Source organism: Plasmodium cynomolgi, chromosome 14 (assembly GCF_000321355.1).
Source record: "Plasmodium cynomolgi strain B DNA, chromosome 14, whole genome shotgun sequence".
Classification (NCBI taxonomy): Eukaryota; Apicomplexa; class Aconoidasida; order Haemosporida; family Plasmodiidae; genus Plasmodium; species Plasmodium cynomolgi.
Genome location: NC_020407.1, coordinates 1,971,293 through 1,990,462, shown reverse-complemented (window position 1 = coordinate 1,990,462; position 19,170 = coordinate 1,971,293). Strand labels below are relative to the sequence as shown.

The 19,170-nt window shown below is 47.6% G+C and overlaps 6 protein-coding genes across 6 annotated transcripts; 2 read left to right on the top strand and 4 right to left on the bottom strand.

Annotated features, from left to right (window-relative positions):
• Positions 1-990: 990 nt before the first annotated feature.
• On the bottom strand, positions 991-4,331 carry PCYB_145400 (NIMA-related protein kinase; the record flags this gene model as incomplete). The annotated part of the gene is made up of 2 exons (XM_004225011.1): positions 991-1,219; positions 1,378-4,331. The coding sequence occupies 2 exons, from the start codon at positions 4,329-4,331 to the stop codon at positions 991-993; spliced, it is 3,183 nt and encodes a 1,060-aa protein (XP_004225059.1).
• A 2,206-nt stretch (positions 4,332-6,537) lies between these two features.
• Positions 6,538-8,822, bottom strand: PCYB_145390 (hypothetical protein; the record flags this gene model as incomplete). Its single annotated transcript, XM_004225010.1, has 2 exons — positions 6,538-7,486; positions 7,813-8,822. 2 exons carry the CDS (start codon positions 8,820-8,822, stop codon positions 6,538-6,540), a joined length of 1,959 nt encoding a protein of 652 aa, XP_004225058.1.
• Positions 8,823-9,420: 598 nt separating this feature from the next.
• Positions 9,421-11,181, top strand: PCYB_145380 (leucine-rich repeat protein; the record flags this gene model as incomplete). The annotated part of the gene is made up of 3 exons (XM_004225009.1): positions 9,421-9,750; positions 9,842-10,283; positions 10,532-11,181. Exons 1-3 carry the CDS (start codon positions 9,478-9,480, stop codon positions 11,179-11,181), a joined length of 1,365 nt encoding a protein of 454 aa, XP_004225057.1. The 5' UTR covers positions 9,421-9,477.
• A 229-nt stretch (positions 11,182-11,410) lies between these two features.
• PCYB_145370 (hypothetical protein) lies at positions 11,411-11,848 on the bottom strand (the record flags this gene model as incomplete). Its single annotated transcript, XM_004225008.1, has 1 exon — positions 11,411-11,848. A coding segment is annotated over one exon (438 nt), but the record flags the coding sequence as incomplete, so codon positions are not given.
• Positions 11,849-12,543: 695 nt separating this feature from the next.
• Positions 12,544-13,983, bottom strand: PCYB_145360 (RNA pseudouridylate synthase; the record flags this gene model as incomplete). The annotated part of the gene is made up of 1 exon (XM_004225007.1): positions 12,544-13,983. A coding segment is annotated over one exon (1,437 nt), but the record flags the coding sequence as incomplete, so codon positions are not given.
• Positions 13,984-15,227: 1,244 nt separating this feature from the next.
• Positions 15,228-18,671, top strand: PCYB_145350 (histone acetyltransferase; the record flags this gene model as incomplete). Its single annotated transcript, XM_004225006.1, has 2 exons — positions 15,228-18,562; positions 18,614-18,671. 2 exons carry the CDS (start codon positions 15,228-15,230, stop codon positions 18,669-18,671), a joined length of 3,393 nt encoding a protein of 1,130 aa, XP_004225054.1.
• Between the last annotated feature and the right edge of the window lie 499 nt (positions 18,672-19,170).

Below are 19,170 nucleotides of genomic sequence, written 5' to 3'. Positions count from 1 at the left end.
GAAAAGAAAGAAAGAAAACACAGCGAAGCAAAGCAGATGGCAGAACAGGCAACGGACATACAGAGAAAGCCGCTCATCCCATCCTCACGAAGCTGTGTTCATTCAAAATAATTTTTATTTTCACATGAGGTAAAGCAAAACAGGGACGAGTGGGGCAAAATTATTGGAGACTACAGTAGGAGCATAAACTTTGGGAGATATAAACGAGGGCGCACTCTTTTTTTTTTTTTCTTTTTTTTTTCTCATTCACAACAATTTATTTTGAAGCAGAACCAAAACAAAGTGGAATGAAAGAGGGTGCGGACGTGGGTGCGGACGTGGGTGCGGACGTGGGTGCTAATCTGGGTGAGGATGCACAACCGAGGGGGGGAGGGCAAACATATGCATATGTGTATATGTGTACCCCCCACCTCCTGCTGCTGCTCCTCCTCCTGCTGCTCCACCGCGTGTGTGTCTCCCCCCTCCAAACAGCAGCCTTCTTCAAAAATGTAAAATGCGCATCTGTCATGTGGTGCACGCCCCCCCGTGGAAATAAAAAAAAAGGTTGGCAATAAATTGGGGGCATTGGGGGCATGTATAGACGCGGGCGAAGCAGCACAACGGGTCCCACCAAACACGCAGATGGGCAGCGCAGCAGAAATGATGACAATGCAGGGAGGGGGAGTAGGAGTAGGAGTAGGAAAAAAAAAAAAAAGAAGAGAATCAGGTATGGGGACACACACATGACAGACGAAGGGGTGTCATCGAACCAAAAAAAAAAAAAAATACATAACGAAGTGGTATACGGATGCATAGGTGTAGGGCAAAAAAAAAGAGAAACTTGTTTCGTCGGGGGAAGCCATGAAACAATGTTGACAGGGGGAGAAGTGTGTGTGTGCAGGGGGAATAAGTGACAGAAAAAAAAGTGCAAAAAAAAGGGGGGGAGTACCACGATTGATGGGTTAAGACATGCGAGGGGAGAAACAACTCGGAGAAGCTGCTGCACTCCCACTACCTGCACGTGTAGGCGTCAGGGCCGTTGTGGGCGAAGTTCTTTAAGGCGTACATGTTTCTCTTTTGCACGGTGTAGCTGCTGCCGGGTTCTCCCCGCTCTTGCTGCTCGTGGTACTCCTTCTTCATGTTATACGTGGAGGAGTCCCTTCTCTTTTCTTGCTCGTTCATGCACATGGAGAGGCTTCTGTTTCGCCTATCCAGCTCGTTCGGCTTCTTGTCTTCGCCTCTGCGCAGGGGGTGGGGGATAGGCGGTTGGACGAAGTGGGTTCAGCACCGTACAGCAGTGTATAGCAGCTCACAGCAGTGTATAGCAGCTCACAGCAGTGTATAGCAGCTCACAGCACTGTACTGCAGCGCACAGCAGCGCGCCTCCATCGCATTTACCGGTCGAACCCGCGTACAGCCGCATACGCGTAGTCGTTGTTGTGGCGCATTCGGTCGTAGATGCCCTTCTCCTTCTCCACCAGCATCTTGCGCTTCTCTAGAAGGTATTCCCTGTCCTTCTCCAGGTGCTTGTAACTCCGATCTACTTCGGCACTCTTCTTACTCAGCGTGCCCTCATCGCACGTGTTATTGTACATGCCACATTTTTTCGCGTTAATTACATTCATGTGTGGCAGCGCACTGACGCTCCTCCTGGCGTTGTCATTAAAGTAAATGTTTGATACCCTGTTGCTCTTGCAGGTCCCTCCGTCCCGATCGTCGCTTCTCCCTCCGGCGCAGCTTCTCCCCCCGTCACCGCTTCTCCCTCCTGCGGCGCTTCTCCCCCCGTCACCGCTTCTCCCTCCTGCGACGCTTCTCCCCCCTCCACTGCTCCCACTCCCACTCCCACTGTGAGCATGCACCCCCCTGTTACTACGATTATACACCCGTTCATACTGCGACTCCGTGGAGCAAATCGAGTTCACCGTCTCTTTGTACATCTCCTTTGCATTCTCAGCCAATCCGACACTGTACTTGCTATGGTCTCGATACTTTGCACTCTCCACCGAGTTGGTGATGTACTGACCAGTGGCAGCGTGATTGCTATACCCTCCATAACCCCCTCCCCCCAGGTACTTACTATTCACACTCACTGCTTTGTTTCCCTGTGTCTGCATAATGTGGCTGGAGGGTACCGTCGTGGTTATAGAGCTGTTCTTCATGTAGCCATGCAGGTCACTCCTATCAAAGGTCTCCTGGTAATTCTTTGCTTTTCTACTGTCATATATGTATGGTTTGTAATTACTAACATGATCATTTGTGTCTTTCGCTCTAGAGAAGGTTCCTCCGTGAGTACCTTGGTTGGGTGGCAGAGCTCTCCCGTTCCCCATCCCTTCGACGTTCGAAGCGCTGCTCGTGCTTTTGCGGACATGGTCGGGTATACCGTTTCGTACGCTGTCATGCACGCCGCTTCGTACGCTGTCATGCACAACACTTCGTACGCTCTCGTGCACACCGCTTCGTACACTCTCGTGCACACCGCTTCGTACACTCTCGTGTACGCCGCTCCTCGCACTGCTCTGTATGCTGCTGCGCACGCCGCTGTGACTCCTGCGGTCGCTGGCACCCACGCTGGGCCCGTCGGCTGGCCCGCCTCCTCCGTTGGGCCCATTCTCCATGCCTTTGAGAAAGTACGAGTTCCGACGCGCCTTCTCCAATCGGTCTCGTTCGAGGCGGTCTGCTCGCTCCCGTTCGAGGCGGTCTACTCGCTCCCGTTCGAGGCGGTCTACTCGCTCCCGTTCGAGGCGGTCTACTCGCTCCCGTTCAAGGCGGTCTACTCGCTCCCGTTCCAACCGCTCAACTCGATCCCGCTCCATCCGCTCAACTCGATCCCGTTCCAGCCGCTCAACTCGATCCCGTTCTAACCGCTCAACTCGATCCCGTTCCAACCGCTCAACTCGATCCCGTTCCAACCGCTCAACTCTCTCCCGTTCCAGCCTCTCCACGCGCTCCCTTTCCAAGCGCTCTATCCGCTTCTTCTCCAGGATCTTCATCTCCAGCGCCTTCCGCTGCGCGTTCTCCTTTTCAATACGGGTCCTCTCCGCGTGGCCCTTATCAACCCGACCTCCGTAGTGCCCATTAACCGCATGACAGTTAGTAGCTCCATCCTGGGGGTACTTCCTATCATCCTTACTCGTAACATTGTTGGCGCTCTGTCTGCTGACGCAGCTGGAGCTTCTCCTCCCGCGTTGTTCGTCATTTCTTTGGTTCATCAAGACATTCGGTGAAATGACATAGTTGGCTGCTTCCACATTTTTCCCGTTTTCCATGGTGGCTAGCTGCAGACCGGCGTGTTCCTTGGATGGATTTCTCCTCGTGACAACAGCACCGGGGGTGGCAGCCACAGCCACACCCGCACCCGCCCCAACGCCTACGCCAGCTCCTATACCCGCACCCACGCCTACGCCCGCTGCTACACCTGCTACACCTACTACGCCCCCCCCAGGGGGACCCACACTCTTAATGATCTGATACCCCAGACACTGCAGAGCGCTGGGCCGCTCTTTCGCAGACAAGCTGAGCAAATTTTTGATTAACATATTTAGATCCTTTGACTTCCCTTTAATTGGCAATTCAGGTCCCCTTTTCAGTTCCGAAATAAGTTGCGAAAAATTGTTCGCCTTATGAAATGGCGTTTTGCCTGAGCACAGTTCATAGATGATACAACCAAGAGCCCACATGTCACTCTTATCATCATAGCTCTTCGTTTCGTGTAAAAGTAATTCAGGAGACCAATAGTAGGGGGTACCAACACATGAATGTGCCATACTTTCTATGCCAATATTTTTACTAAGTCCAAAATCTCCAATTTTGGCTATAGGTCTTCCATTCAGACTGTTCGCTTGAGCTGTTATTTTCCCTATATGTCGAATCCCAGTCGATAAAAAAATATTTTGTGGTTTCAAATCTCTATGCAATACTCTCTCTCCATTCGGTCCATCCTTCAAATTGTGACAGTAAGCTAAGGCATGTAGTAACTGCCTCGTAATGTCTACAATTGCATGCTCTTCTATTTTCCCAAACATTTTGTAGCATTTCTGTATGTTCCTTGACAAATCCCCTGCATCACAGAACTCCATCAGGATATATAACTTCTGATTGGCTTTATTTAGAAAGCGATCTATGTACCGAACAATATTCTTGTGTTTTAGTTCCCTCATCACATTCACTTCAATAACTAGTTGTGATTTTTCTCTTTCTTTCAACCCCCTATATGATATAGCCTTCCAACAGAAAAATTCTTGTGTCCTTTTATGCTTTACAAGGAACACCTCTCCAAATCTCCCATTGCCAATCTTTTTAATTACTTCATACTCGTTTAGGCGGCTTTCTCCATCGTCGTACTTGCTAGGCATCGTTATCGACCCTCTTTTTTATTCTACGTGTGAGTGTGCTTCTTCGTGTGAGCGTGCTTCTGTGCATGCTTCTTCGTGTGCAGGGGAACCCACGGAGCTTTCTTCTGCATGGATAGTTATGCTAACGCTCTTCTCCGCAACGGTGAAAACAGGGAGTCACTTCTTGGGTGTTTAAAAGACAAGGTTATTTTCGTTGATGCACAGCAATCGTGACCAAAGAGCCACTTATCTACTTCGACGGAGGGGGAGGTGCGTGCGTGGAGAAATCTCCAAGGAGCTTACACCTTAGTGGGTTGTGTACGTAATTACGAAAATGTGTATCCATACCCTCGTGCGCAGCGACTAGAGCATATACTGCACGCTTACTGCTATGCTGTCCCTCTCCACCACTTCGACCCCCTCTCCATGCGCAGGGGAGCACTAGCCACCAATTCACGTCGCTTTCTCCCACCGAGTGGCTGGGTGCTTAACATGGCCTCCAGCGCCGCTCAGCTGGCTCCCCAAGTTATGTACGAAAGCACGCGCACATGGAAGTAAAAGCACGCGCACACGGAAGTAAAAGCACACACACAAACACGTATATATGCAGACGCACAAACACGTACATACTCACACCCACTTGGGACGCTCCTCCAGTCGTGGGTTAGCTGAACTGACTGGTCTCAAGCGGCTGTTGCGACTCCAGCTGGTGTTTCCTCGTGTCATTTTATTTTCACGCGTCCTTGTGCTGCCTCGCGCGTGCACTCGCTCAAATGGTGTGCTCCCTCTCGCGCTGGAAAAAGAATCGATCACATGAAGTCAACCGATGTGATGCGATTTGACGTGACGTGATGTGACTCGACTTGACGCGACTTGACGCAATTTGACTCGATTTGACGTGATGTGCGACGTGACGCCAGCTGGGCTGTCGCCCTGCACAGGAAGAACACAGTTACGCCACGCTCGGCGGCTAGCGGTGGCAACTCACGATCCGATGCGCTAGCTGCGGTGTGATGGAGGGGGGTACCTTGCCCTAAGTGACGCGCGAAATGCTTCGTTCGTCACAAGTCGAGTCTGCGACTGGTGGGGCCAAGCCAAGACGATATGCTGCCACTTCTTCGCAAAATGAAAAATGCGATCGAGCGGGGAAAATGCATAAAACTCTGGAGGCGTTCCAAATGGCTTTTGCCTATTTTCCGCGCCACATCTCGCGCATGTAAGAGTGTATGCATGCATGCGTGTAAACACGTGCACGCTTATGGAGGTGTACGTTAATGGATGTATGCGCTGATGCACGCGTGGTATATGCGCCCTTTTTTACACGGAACACATTTTTAGGCACTTGGACCAATTCAAAATGTGTAAGCGTAAAAGAAAAAGAAAAAGAAGAAGCAAAAGAAGGAGCAAAAGAAGGAGCAAAAGAAGAAGCAAAAGAAGAAGCAAAAGGTGTAGCCAAAAAAAAAAAAAAAAAAAAACGTTGTCATCTATGCTTACTCTCTTCGCAAAAGATATCGTCACGAACGAAAGGTGGAGAAAACTGAAGCCAACAAAAAGGGGGTATATAACTCCGGAAGGCAGTGTCCTACGCGGTTTCTCTCCCTTTTGGTAATTTTGACAGATAAGCCGGACGCGTCATCCATGCGCAGTGCGCAAAGCAAGCTAATTACGCTAAATGCGCTTAATCCATTCCTTTGTTTTTTCCGTTTTTTCCCGCGTTTCGCCCAAGTGCTGCGTAACGTCCGAGGGAACTCATTTAAGTGCGTCCTTTCTGCGCTAAGCGAATTTTGCGCTGCGTTGCTTAGGTTAGCTTTTTTTTTTTTTTTTTTTTTATGTCTAATTTTTTTGCACATATGTGTGCAGAAAAAAAAAAAAAAAAAAAAAGAACGAAAAAGAGGGGAAAAAGTATGAACAGGCAAGGTAAAAAGCCAAAAAAAGGAGTTAAAAATGAGAGCTGTTACGGAAAAATTATTAATCGTTCAGGTGAAAAGTCGATCAAAGTGATGAATCATAAAAAAAAAAAAAAAAAAAGCTGTTTGAAAGGGGCAAGCTAAAAAATGTAATAAAGTTGCCATTGTTTCACCGGGGCCAGAGCGCAGCGTGCTCGAACTGTCCCACTTTGCGACCCGCGCTCCGAACCGAAACAACCACGCAATGGGCATTCCAATGGTGGACGTGCGCACGGCCAGCCTTTCCTACATTTGCCCCCTGTCCCAGCTTTCCCACGCGCCTACACACACTTGTAGTTTGACCAAGAGAGCAACTCCTTCCTCTTCCTCTTAAAAATCTGTTTATTATGTAGGAGCTGCACGAACTCTCGCAGCCTCTGCAGGTGTCCCACATAAACATCATTGTTGCAGTACGTGTGATTAAATACGTTCACGTCGCGAAGCGGTCCTTTTTGGATTGACTCGACGGACGCAATATGGGGCGAAAGGAAAGATAGCAGAGATATTATAATTACGTTCATTTTTTTTTTCTGTTCATTTCGGAGCTTGTCCGTACTGTTGCAGAGCTTCGAAATGAGTGGTAGCACGAAGTGGTTGTCTACGAATCTTAGCAAGTGCAATTGCAGCAGTGTGTTTAATGCTTCCTCTGGGGAGCAATTTTTTATGTCGCTTTCAATACCGTTCAGTAGGTTTACGTACGCATTGTTGAAGACGTCCCCTCTTTTTGCGAGCTCCACGATTTTGTTTTTTGCCCGTTCGCCGCATCTCTTTTGGGAGTGCTTCTGCGCGCATGTTTTTTCTGGGTGACTCGGCTCTGCCCTCTCTCCGTCCACCTCGGCCATCTCCCAGTCCACCGCCCCTCTCCCCTCGCCGCTAAAATGCAACCGTTCGCTGTAGTCCAAATGGTCCACATCATTACTGATCGCGTAAGAGTGAATCTCATACAAGTGGCGCAAAAAGGGGAACTGAAAAAAATGCAGCGAATAAATGGCCTTGAAAAACACCATCTTGTAATACACCCCCAAGCTGTAAATCTCATCAAGGAAGACATATTTCCTCATGGCCCTCAAAATATTATTCTTATACGTTTCGTAATTTTCCACGCTGCTCCTCTGTGTATCCACGTTTCGATAAAAAATATGATTTCGTATTTCGACTTGTCTGTAATGGCTCATAAACATTTCCACGAGAGTAAATTTTAATTTTTCGCAACTCCTGTGGGTAGTCTTTCTATCTGTATAAAAAATAGTATGTGTTTCCATCGTACCATCTTCGTTTTTTTTTTCACACATGAGTGTTTCCCCTTGGGAGGGCTGCTTAGTGGACTGTCCACCTGTGGGGGGACTCCCCTCCACAGTGCCTTCCATGTGTAAAAGGAAGTTCGGACAAACAGGAAAAAACAATTTTGACAAGACAAAAAAAAAGAGGCATATTAATTTGTTGTCATTCTGTTCGTTGTCAATGTAAATAAAATTTTTACTCGAATTATCAATCATATGTAAGTATCTTCCTTTTTTTTTTTTATTTCTTTTTCATTTATCGTTTCTGGTGAATACACTTTTTTAATATCTTTCGCTATGTCAATTTTTTCTGCGAAGGATTCGATTATGGGGAATAAATTTATCCCTATGTTTTTTACGGCGCTTTTCTGTTCTGCTGTTTCCGTGCCTCCACTCTGCATGAATGCAGTGGTGCCCCAGTTGGATGTGAACTGAGAGAGGACAAGCAAAATCTTTATTAGGTGGCTTTTGTTTATGTGCTCCATGTTTGCGTGAATATATCGTGCGAGGTGGGTGTAGAGGTGGAAGCTCATGTGCGCGTCGTTACGGTGGTACTCGCGGTACCGTGTGGTAGAGGCATCCGTGTTGGCCTCTGTGTTGGTATCCGTGTTGGTGTCCGTGTTGGTATCCGTGTTGGCCTCTGTGTTTGCCCCCCTGTTGGCCCCCCTGTTGGCCCCCCAATTGGGGATTCCCCGATTGGCCGCTCCCCCAAAGAAGCCATACCCTTCAAACACGTAAAACGCGAAGATCAAGTGAACCACGCTGTTCACGTGCACGCCCTCCAGGTACCTCCCAGAGTGCACACACCGGTGATAAAAATGAGAAAAAAAATTGGAGCATATGTCTAAGTGGTACAAGTCGTTATAGATAAGTATGTACAAAAATTCTACCATGTCGTTGGCCACGAAGCTTTCCTTTTTTTTCAAAAGGTCCTTTAATATTTTCTTATATACAATGCGGTCCGTTTTTATTTTCTTCTGCTCGATACATTTTAACCTGAACAAATTGTGTTTGATGTCATCGTTTAGGAAGCTTAGGTCGTCGTTTAGGGAGCTAACGTTATCCTTTATGGAGCTGACGTTATCCTTTAGGGAGCTGACGTTATCCCTTAGGGAGCTGACGTTATCCTTTTGGGAGCTGAAGCCATCCTTTAGGGAGCTGAAGCCATCGTGATGGTTCGGCGAGTGCTTGCTCCCGGGGTTCCTCCCCACGGACGTTTGGACCTTTCTGCTCGTGCTGAAAAGGGGGCTTATAGCTGTAGCCACGTTCCTTCCTCGTCTTATCATTTGGGGGGTGGCTTCCGTTGGTGCCTTGCCTTCTGCGGGTGTGGCAAGCGAGGCCCCCCGCCAAGGCTATCTTGAGCGTGATGGAGCGGGCCCCTACGTCCTGCAAGTTAGCGCCTTTGTTGGAAGAAGGGGCGTGGGTGCAATCTGTATATCTGCCTCTTTTGGTGTTCCTCGCGCGAAGCACCAGTTGGGCATCCCTCCGGCGAAAAGAGCTACGCTGTTTTGTGGTCTCCCCGTTGTCATTTTTTGCACTTTTTTGCACTTTTTTGGTTTTTCTCATTTTTCTCATTTTTCTCATTTTTTTGCACTTTTTTCATTTTTCTCATTTTTTCATTATTTTTGCCCCACCGCGTCGCATTAAAACGCTCAAAATGGGGCAGCACAATGGAGAAAAAAAAAAACGTTCATTTGCATACGCGTTTGTGTATCTCCAATCGGGGTGGCGGTGCCGTTTGGGGCTGCCCGGACGGGAGAAAAGGGAAAAAAAAAAAAAAAAAAAAAGAAGCACATACATGTCTGCATACAAGCCTGCATAACTGCGTAACGGCATAACGGCATAACTGCATAACGGCATAACGGCATAACGGCATAACTGCACATCTGCACATCTGCATGCCTGCGAGTCGGCGGCCCCCCCAAAGGACACACCGCCAAAATGAAGATCGACTTGGAGCTAATCAAACGCAAGAGCGAGCACAACGAGGGGCTGCTGGAGGAGCTGGAGGAAGTAGCCCTGCACCAACTCCAAATTAAAAAAATTGAATTCCTTAACACCCATTGTAGAAACTTAAAAATACTCTTGATGCAAAATAATTTAATTGAAAAAATAGAGAACCTACATCAGCTGAAGAAACTGGAGTACTTGAATCTCGCCCTGAACAACATCACTCTGGTGGAGAACCTGCACGGGTGCGAGTCGCTGCGCAAGGTGAGGATGTCGCCAACAGGACAGACGCATAAAGCAGACCTATCAGCAAAGCTAAGTCTTACATGCATGCCTATCCATTTTTCTCTCTCAGCTGGATTTGACTCTGAACTTTATCGACTTATCAAGCATCGAAGCATCTGTAACTAACTTGAAGAAGAATGGTAACCTGAGAGAGCTGTACCTCATGGGCAACCCCTGTGCGAAGTGGCAACACTTAAAGCTGTTCGTGATTCTACACCTCGAGCAGCTGGAAGTTTTAGATGGCTCGGACATTCTCACATCAGATAGGATAATGGCTAGACAAAAAAGCGAAACCGTTAGGAACTCTTTACACGACGAACAGAAGAAACAAAAGGAACAGGGGAATGGACACAGCGAGCACTATGACAGTATCAATCAGAGAAAGGAGATTTACGAAGAGATAGAAAGGGAAGAAGTACAGAACGCACAGACGGATGAGCGGAAGGAGAGGCCTCATAGGGATGTGCTACCCGTGTACACTGACGAGGGGGATATTCGCCAGTGCAACGAAGGTTCGCCCGTGGCGCTGAACGACCCGCAGCGCCGCTACACTAATGGAGCGCTAAACGACCGGTCCCGCCGCTACACTAATGGAGCGCTAAACGACCGGTCCCGCTGCTACACTAATCGAGCGCTAAACGATCGGTCCCGCCGCTGCATTAATCCACCGCTTCACTTCGCTACGCCGCGCCGCTACACTAATCCACCTCTTCGATTCGCTTCGCTTCACTTCGCCACGCTACACCCCTTCACCGCGCAGGGCACTACAAGTTCCTTTTCGACGAGTACTCCAGCAACAAGCATACCTTTTTGAAGCTCTTCCTCCCCAAGTACCTGTGCAACTCACTTATTCAGGTAGACGTTAATGTAAACTACGTCCGATGCGTAATCAAAGAGAAGCTGTTCCAAGTCAAACTGAGCGATGCCATTTTAACAGACCTCACTAAAATTTCGAGAAAAAAATACACTGGGGAATTGCACATCAAAATGACGAAGAAAAATTATAAAGGAAATAAAATTTTTGAAGGGGATCCTATCAGCGAGGGGGATGATGGTCCTCCCCCGGTCTGCCATTCGTTGTCACCACCCCGTTCGCCTTCCGCCTCGCCTGCCTCTTCCGCCTCGTCTGCCTCTTCCGCCTCGTCCAGTTCTTCCGAATCGTCTACTTCTTCCAAATCGTCTACTTCTTCCACGTCATCCTTCTTCAAAAAGGAGTACCCAATTTATGCCAACAGGCGGAGGCGCGCAGCCAATTCTTCCTTGGCCCTGTCCAGCGAGGCGAAAGGTGATTTCCTTCTGCAGGCGAAAGAAACGAAGTACTCCTCCTCCGTGATGAATGCCATTCCTTCGCTGGAAAAAATTCCAAAACGGAGTCTCACTAACATGGAAATGGCTCAGCATCACAAATGATGTGCGTCCGGCGTAAGCAAGCTTTACCAATTTGTTCCACTCGAGAGGTTAAAAAGTCAGCACTGTCTTCACAGTGGTATTTTTTTTTTTTTTTTTTTTCCCGTTTAGCTAACTGCGTGATTACCCACCTGGTGAAGGAATTTCCCTGTTCATTACCTCTCTTGACATAAACGTGTGTAAGTATACCCCCCTCCCCCTCGCCATGGTGCCCTCCAGGATGATGCTACTCGATCAGCTTAAACTTCACTGCTTCGTGCTTACTGAGCACTCTGTTTTGCTCATCTTGGTGTAACCTGCTTTGTGCCTCTTCAAACGCTTGCAAAATGCGGGGTGCCAATTTTTCCAAGTGCAGAATCTCATCGTAGGTGAAGCTCTCCAGTAGAGTGTGACACTTGGCCTTTGACACAACCAAACAGGGTGTATGAATAGTGTCGTTCTTCACAACACATTTTGTTTCTTTCATGCTTTTCACCGTTTTCATGAAGGTGTTTCTTAATTTCCCGTTACATACGAACACTAGCTTGTCACTTTCGTCCGTCAGCTTCACGATGCTGCTTCTTTCCTTCGGTGGGTATGCAAATGAAATTATTTTTTTCCTTCCCCTCCTGTTTTTTATCCACGACCAACCGGCCTTCTTGGAGAATCCTCGAGTATATATGTTGAACATGGTTGCATTTGGTTCGACGTTCTTTTGGATGATGGTGTGTGTGCATGGGGGGAGGGGGCTCACATGGTAGGATAGGAAGTTGCAGTTACGAGAATAAAAGGAGCCCCTTCTACATATGTTCGCTTTTTGTTCTTTACGTTTGTGCCTGTCGCGCGCGGGGGGCTCTATTCCTCCAACGGGATTATCTCACAGTTTTGCAGAAAAACGGAGAACTCTTTAAAGAAATCCCACTCACGAGAAAGCGCCTTCGCAGGGCATGCCCAAACGGGAGATATGTTAAAAACTGCCTGAACGGTCAGGCAACTTTCGCGTCGGTAAAAAAAAAAAACAAGCCAAAATGGGGCAAAAAAATTGCACAATGGGGTGCAAGCGGTGGAAAAAAAAAAATACCGTTCAGGTAAAATGGTTAGAAAAAAAAACACCGTTCAGGCGAAGCGGTTGGAAAAAAAAACACCGTTCAGGTGAAGCGGCAAAAAAAGAATACCGTTCATGTCACCCATTTGGCGGAAACAATTTCCACAGGGGGTACAGGCGAGCAACACTAAGCGCGTCACTGAGCCTCCTGCTGCGGGAAAACTTATCCTGCAAAGGAGAGAGATACCCTCGTTGGAGAAAGTTCCCCCATTTGTTGTCAACTTCGAGAAGGTGCGCGCCCCCCCTCATTGCAGCTTCTTCTTCTTCCCCCCCCATTTTTTACAAAAAAAAAGACTCGTTGGGCATGAGGAAGCGCCACTTCCCGAGGGGCAAACCTTTCAGGTGAATGCCACCAATCCTGACCCTGTGCAGGGCCTTAATTTTGATGTTGGAAAGGAGGCACAGCTTCCTAATAATTTTGTGGAAGCCCTGGTAAAGCGTAAAGGACAGTGTAAAGCAGTCCACATACTGTATGCGGCATTTATATATCAGCTTACCATCAACAAGGGCATTTTTCCGTAAGAGTTCCATATGAACTTCTTCTATCGGCTCGGCTGTTTTGATAATGTATTCCTTCTCCACGTCGCATTTGTGCTTGTTTAGCAAATAACTGCAGATGAGCGTATTCTGAGTAAAAACCAGAAGACCCGTGGAGTTGGCATCCAACCTTCCACACACATATAACTTATTGACCTTCTCGATATTCACATTTTTGTTGAAAAAATAACTCATGCATTTGTGTTCCTCCTCAATGAACTTATTTTCATTTCTTATTAAATTTCTTGCCAGCAGTTTTTTCTTTTCCTTGTGGTCGTTCAAAATGGACAAATAATATTTGGGCTTATTCAAAATGATAGTTATATTTTTGTTCCTCAGGAGCTCTTTGCCTACTTTGGTTAACTCCACTTTGTCCTTCCCCGGGGAAACCACCACATTTTGAAACACTACCTGATCATTGACTTGGATAATACCTCTGCTTAAATTGTTGAATGCAAATCTGGAGCTGCACAGCCCTTCGTGCCAGCAATACTGGGTTACCTTCATTTCGCGGCATCCTTCCGTTTTCCTATTTGGGTAGAACAACTTACTGTTATCGATACTTATGTGCATTAGCTCATCACTGATGTGGTTCTTCTTTTCTTCGCTAATTTGTGGGTCTATCTTATGTGGTTGTTTTTCCCCCGTCTTTTCCGTTTCATAGTTCGCGGCAGCCGTGTGGATCTCCCCTTCTGTTTCGTCCTTGACCGCACGATTGCTGCCCCTTTTGCTTATGAGTTTACTCCACTTTTTGTACTCACACAGGTATTTTACCTTTACCTGTTCACTCCCCGTTGGGTCACTGTACCTTTCCTTCGCGTCACTGTGCCTTTCCCTTGCGTCGCTGTACCTTTCCCTTGGGGCCCCTCCTCTTTGTGTGCAGCCATCCAGTTCCGCTTCACCATCCTTGTTCTTTTTTCGAGGGGGAAAATACCGCCCTCCCCTTATGGTGGGTACTATTATGGGTGTTTCCTCCTTAACGTAGTCGTAAAAGATCTTCTGTTTGGAGTCCACATAGCTTTTGCACGTGTCGTACATATGCACATTCTGTTCATATTTTTTCCTATCATAACTGTGCGTTATTACTTCTTTGGTTATGTTGTCACTGATGTGTCTGCTTAATTGTCCTCCCCAGCTGTGTAAGGTGCCCTTCAGTGTGTGGCCTCTCCATCGGACGCCCCCGGCTACGAGCATATGTGGAGGGGGAGGTCGGTGGGCGCGCGCACAGGGAATTCTCAAGATGGGGAAGCAAGCACATCAACTCACGCGGTGGGTCCCCTTCATCCGGTCGAGCGTTCACGTAAGATTTGTGACTTCGCTTTGGCGTACTTTTTGGTGTACCTTTGGCGTACTTTCTGACGCACCTTTTGACGCACCCTTTGACTCACCTTTTGACTTTTTTTTTTTTTTTTTTTTTTTTTTCCAAATTTTTGGGAAAAAATTATGAACGGGTCAGGTCGGTCCTGTCAGGCAAAGTTGCTCCTTCTCCCCTGCAGCTTTTTCCGTCCCCATTTTTTTTCCAAAAAAGTTTTCACTTGGGAAAGCAGCTAAACTAAACCCGGAAATTATTTTGCTCCCATTTTGTGTTCCCCCAAATGGAAAAAAAAAAATGCATTCCGAAGGGAGATGCATATGTATGTTTATACGGGGTAAGTCTTTACGCGGGCGAGAGTGTACCACGGGCCATGGTGCCCCCCCTCAAAAAAAAAAACCTACGCGTAATTGCAGCCACGGCGACGGACGCGCAGGTATACGTAAAAAATTTACAGTGCAAACAAAGTCAACGTTGCAGCAGGGAGCTCTGCGGGAGGAAGGTCTTGAAGCGCAACGACGCGGTGCGCATTTGCGCCATTGTAGCAGTTAACGTCACTATCCTTCTTTTTTTTTTTTGCCTACCCAGGGGGAAAATTAACCCCAATTGAGGGATAAGTATAATCAGTACAGTACAGTGCAGTACAGTACCATTTTGTATTTTTTGTTCCCTCCCCCCACGTGTTTTGCTTAAATTAGATGCAACTTTTATGATTAGTCATCTATGCGGAGTTGCTGAAGAGCGGCCGCTGAATTGTTTTTTTTCACTCTTTTTCGCTTTTTTTTTCACTCTTTTTCGCTTTTTTTTTCAATTTTTTTTCCCTCTTTTTTTACCTTTTTTTCCCCTTTTTCCCTTTTCCCCTTTTCCCCCTTTTTTCCCCTTTTTCCCCCTTTTTCCCCCTTTTTATTTTGAAAGTTGGGGAAGGCCCCACCTGGTAGAAACGCCACAGTTGGGGGAAATTTGCCAGCGCAGGCGCGCAGTTTCCGAACGGGGGCAGCCGCCATGAACTCTTTGCCCCCGTGAGGGACGCATATGAATGTAGGCGGTCCTTCTTTATCTGGGACAAGTAAAAAGGGGAAACCCCCCCAAAAAAAGAAGTGAAAGAGGAGGGAACCGATGGAGGAGGCGCAGTGCGAGACGGGGCAGTGCGAGGCGGGACGTGCGGAGGGGAAAGTTATCCCCGAAGAGGTGACCACAGAGGAGGGAGTGTCCACCCACCCAGGGAGACTGCCCGACGAGAGGGTAGACGAAATTCTGGGCGAAGAGAGTGACGATGAAGGCATTGGGAGGGAAGAAGGCAACCAGGAGGGAGGGATCCACGCCAAGAGTAATTCCCCCCCTCCTCAGGGGGACTACTTCTACATCAATGATGCAATCAAGCACAACTACCCCCTGGAGTATGAAGAAAACAAAATTTACCCAAAAGTGTATTGCTACGAACCAAGTAATTTTGAAAATTTCAAGAAAAAAATAAAAAACAAAAACGAACTCAGACACTATGAATGCTACTCCTCTACCATGAACGAATTTTTTTATAAATACAATGACAACTACTACGATGATATTCTGAAGAATGAGAGCTTCAAAAAGTTTGCCTTCGAGTTATGGTCCAAAAGGAAGGAGATCAAAAACGAAACGGAGTACCACAATTTATGCATTCAGTTAAGGAAAAAATATAAGGTGTGTCCCTCTAAGCACCAGATTAGTGTGGCCCTGCAGCATCATTATTTGCAAGCGGCGCGTAACTCCAAGGGGGGCAAGGATTCTCTATCCACCCATGCGGAGGAGACCCACAATGCTACCTCCATTTCGCACACGTCCGACGTGTCGAACCAGTCCAACGTGGGTGGAGATGCCACCACCAATGAGGAGGAAGGAGAGGAGGAAGGGGACACCGCTAATGGAAGAACAGATGGCGACCAGGTGGACTTCCTGCAGGGGCAGATACTCTCCAAGGGGGGCCTGCCGGAATGGAGGGACGACCCCCCCAAGGAGGGGAAGAAGGGGGAGAAGAAGGAGGAGGCGGAGGACGCGGAGGCTGAGGCTGAGGCTGAGGAGGAGGAGGACAAAATCGAGGTGAACAAAAAAGGGAAGGACGTGAAGTTCGTTTTAGAAAATGTTACCAACATGATCGTCACGACAGAAATGAAAAACTATAAGGACTTGGACAAGGAGAGTGTCCACTTTTTGCAAATAAATAAACGAAAAGGAGTGCGATCGAATAGCGGCGTGCTAGTTGTAACCATCATTACACACCCTCACAAATTCAGCTGCAAGTATGATTGCCATTACTGCCCGAATGAACCAAATCAGCCCAGATCCTACCTCTCTACTGAACCAGCAATTTTGAGAGCAAACCAGAATAACTTCGACGTGATATGCCAGTTTTTCAATCGAACAACCACACTAGTTAATAACGGACATGTGGCAGATAAAATTGAAGTCCTCGTCTTGGGAGGCACGTGGAGTTGTTATGATGTAGAATATCAGAGGGAGTTTATAAGGGATGTGTACTACGCAGCAAATATATATCCCCTTTTAAAGGGTAGAAGAAAAAAATTCAGTCTAGAGAAAGAGCAAGAGATTAATGAGACAAGCAACTGTCGTATTATTGGATTAACTTTGGAGACAAGACCTGATCAGATAAATAAAGAGGAGCTCATTCGATTACGATCGTATGGATGCACTAGAGTACAGTTAGGGATACAACACACAGATGACTTCATTTTAAAAAAGGTCAATCGACAATGTACTCTCCAGGATAGCATCAGGGCTATCTATCTACTTAAGGAAAATGGATTCAAAGTGGATATACATCTAATGCCTGACTTGCCTTACTCAGATGTGAAGAAAGACGTCAGCATGTTTCAGTACGTCCTAAGTTCCACCGATTTGCAAGCTGACCAATGGAAAATATATCCTTGCGAAATTACTCCATTTACGAGGATTGAGAAATGGTACAATAATAACGAGTTTAAGCCTTATTTCGAAACGGACAAGAATCTGCTCATTTGTTTAATTTTTCTTGTGAAGAAGTCAATACATCCATGGATACGCCTGAACAGAGTCATACGGGATATACCGAACCCATCCATTATTGCTGGAAATAATATAACTAATATGAGACAACTCATTACCAACGAAATGAATATTCGATCAATTTTTTGTCAATGTATCAGATGTAAGGAAGTGAAGAATCAAGAAATTGAAAAGAAGGATGGGTCCATTTTTTTGCAAATATATCAGTACGAGACTCTAGGGGGGAAGGAGTTTTTCCTCACCTTTCAGGGGGTGAAGAAGGCTCGCAAGGGAGCAATCGGTGGACCCAAAGGGAAGAAAGCCAAAAAGAGGGAGCGGCATCAGGGGGAGGGAAGCGGTGATGGGCAGCGAGGCGGTGATATGAAGCGAGGTGGTGACAGCAAGCGAGGCGGTGGGAACCCCACCCGGACGGAGGATCTCCCCGAGGCAGCGGACGAAGATTGCATAGGACTCTCCTCTGTCAATTTGTTCGCCGAGGAGGTAGGGACTTCCAAGGAGGTAGCGGCTTCCAAGGAGGTAGCGGCTTCCAAGGAGGTAGCGGTTTCCAAGGAGGTAGGGGCTTCCAAGGAGGTAGGGACTTCCAAAGTGGTGACCACTCCCAAGCAGGGGGAAGCTTCCAACGGGGAGGCCACTTCCACCCACTTAACCGAACTGCATACGCGAGATGACAACAACGAGCGGGCGCTGCTGGGCTTCCTGCGCCTCCGCCTGCGCAATCAAAATGACTACTGCGACGACAGACCCTTTAAGTGCCTAGAGGGGGCAGCCCTAATCAGAGAGCTCCACATATACGGCTCGTTACTAAAGCATGACGATTTTAAAGAAGACCTAAATTTCGTGCAGCATAAGGGACTGGGGAAGTGTCTTGTCCTCGTTGCAGAATTGATTGCTTACCATTATGGGTATAAAAAAATGAGCATAATAGCAGGGGTAGGTACAAGGCAGTATTATAAAAAGTTGGGATATGAAAAGGAAGAAACGTATGTAACGAAGGAGCTGAACAGGGAGACTTTGTATGAACAGTACATGCAAAATGCGGATCGGATTGGTAAACAAATAATTATTCACGACTACAATTTGAAGCATTGCCTGTACTTGATGCATAGGAGCATCCCCACTCCGTCTCGTTACAAGAGAAGCGAAATGGAGGGAGACATGAATACGTTTATTCGCGAAAATATTATCAACGTGGGGTCGGACGAGTACCTGCACTGTCAGCAGGAGTGCACCGGAGTGTGTCGTATAAATATTGAGCAAGATTTAGGCCCACAGGGGGGGGAGAAACGGGCGAAGGGGACGAAGCAGACGGAGCTGACGAAGGAGACGGAGCAAACGAAGCTGGCGAAGCTGGCGAAGGAGGCTCCTCTCCGAGCCGTCCTCAGCCAGTGGACAGGAACCATCATCGCCCACTCGTACGGCCCCAACAGCTGGGTCCGTAGCGCCTCTTTTTTGTTCTTTTTTAGTACCACCATATTTGTTGGTGTTTCGCTTTGGGGGCGCCGTCGGGTGGGAGGCCTCTAATGGTGGGTCACCTCTAATGGTGGGTCACCTCTAATGGTGCGCCTCCTCTGATGGTGCGCCTCCCCTGATGGTGCGCCGCCACCCCTCAGCGTGGGCAGTTCTCGATGCAGCCCTGTTTGCGCACCCTGAATGGACCATCTGTCCACAGAGTCCGCGAGCAAGTCCCATTGGCGCATATAAACCAACTCCCCACTCCGCAGTCGAAATGACTGACCCCCTGAAATATGTTTAAATGGCACCCATATGCGTATGCAAAGTTGGAGGGAAAGGAAAAAAAAAAAAAAAAAAAAAATACGAAGTGGTGTCCCTATACCCTTATGGGCTGCCCGATCGATGGGAACTTAAACTAACTCGCCTTTTGGGGTTGCATATCCCATACAGGCACGCTAATCCAACGCCCGGGGTAGAATTACATCCGTCGTAACTTCAGTCAAGCCACAGCGTCTTACGAGACAATTGGCAAAAAAAAAAAAAAAAAAAAATGTCAGCCATTTGGTGG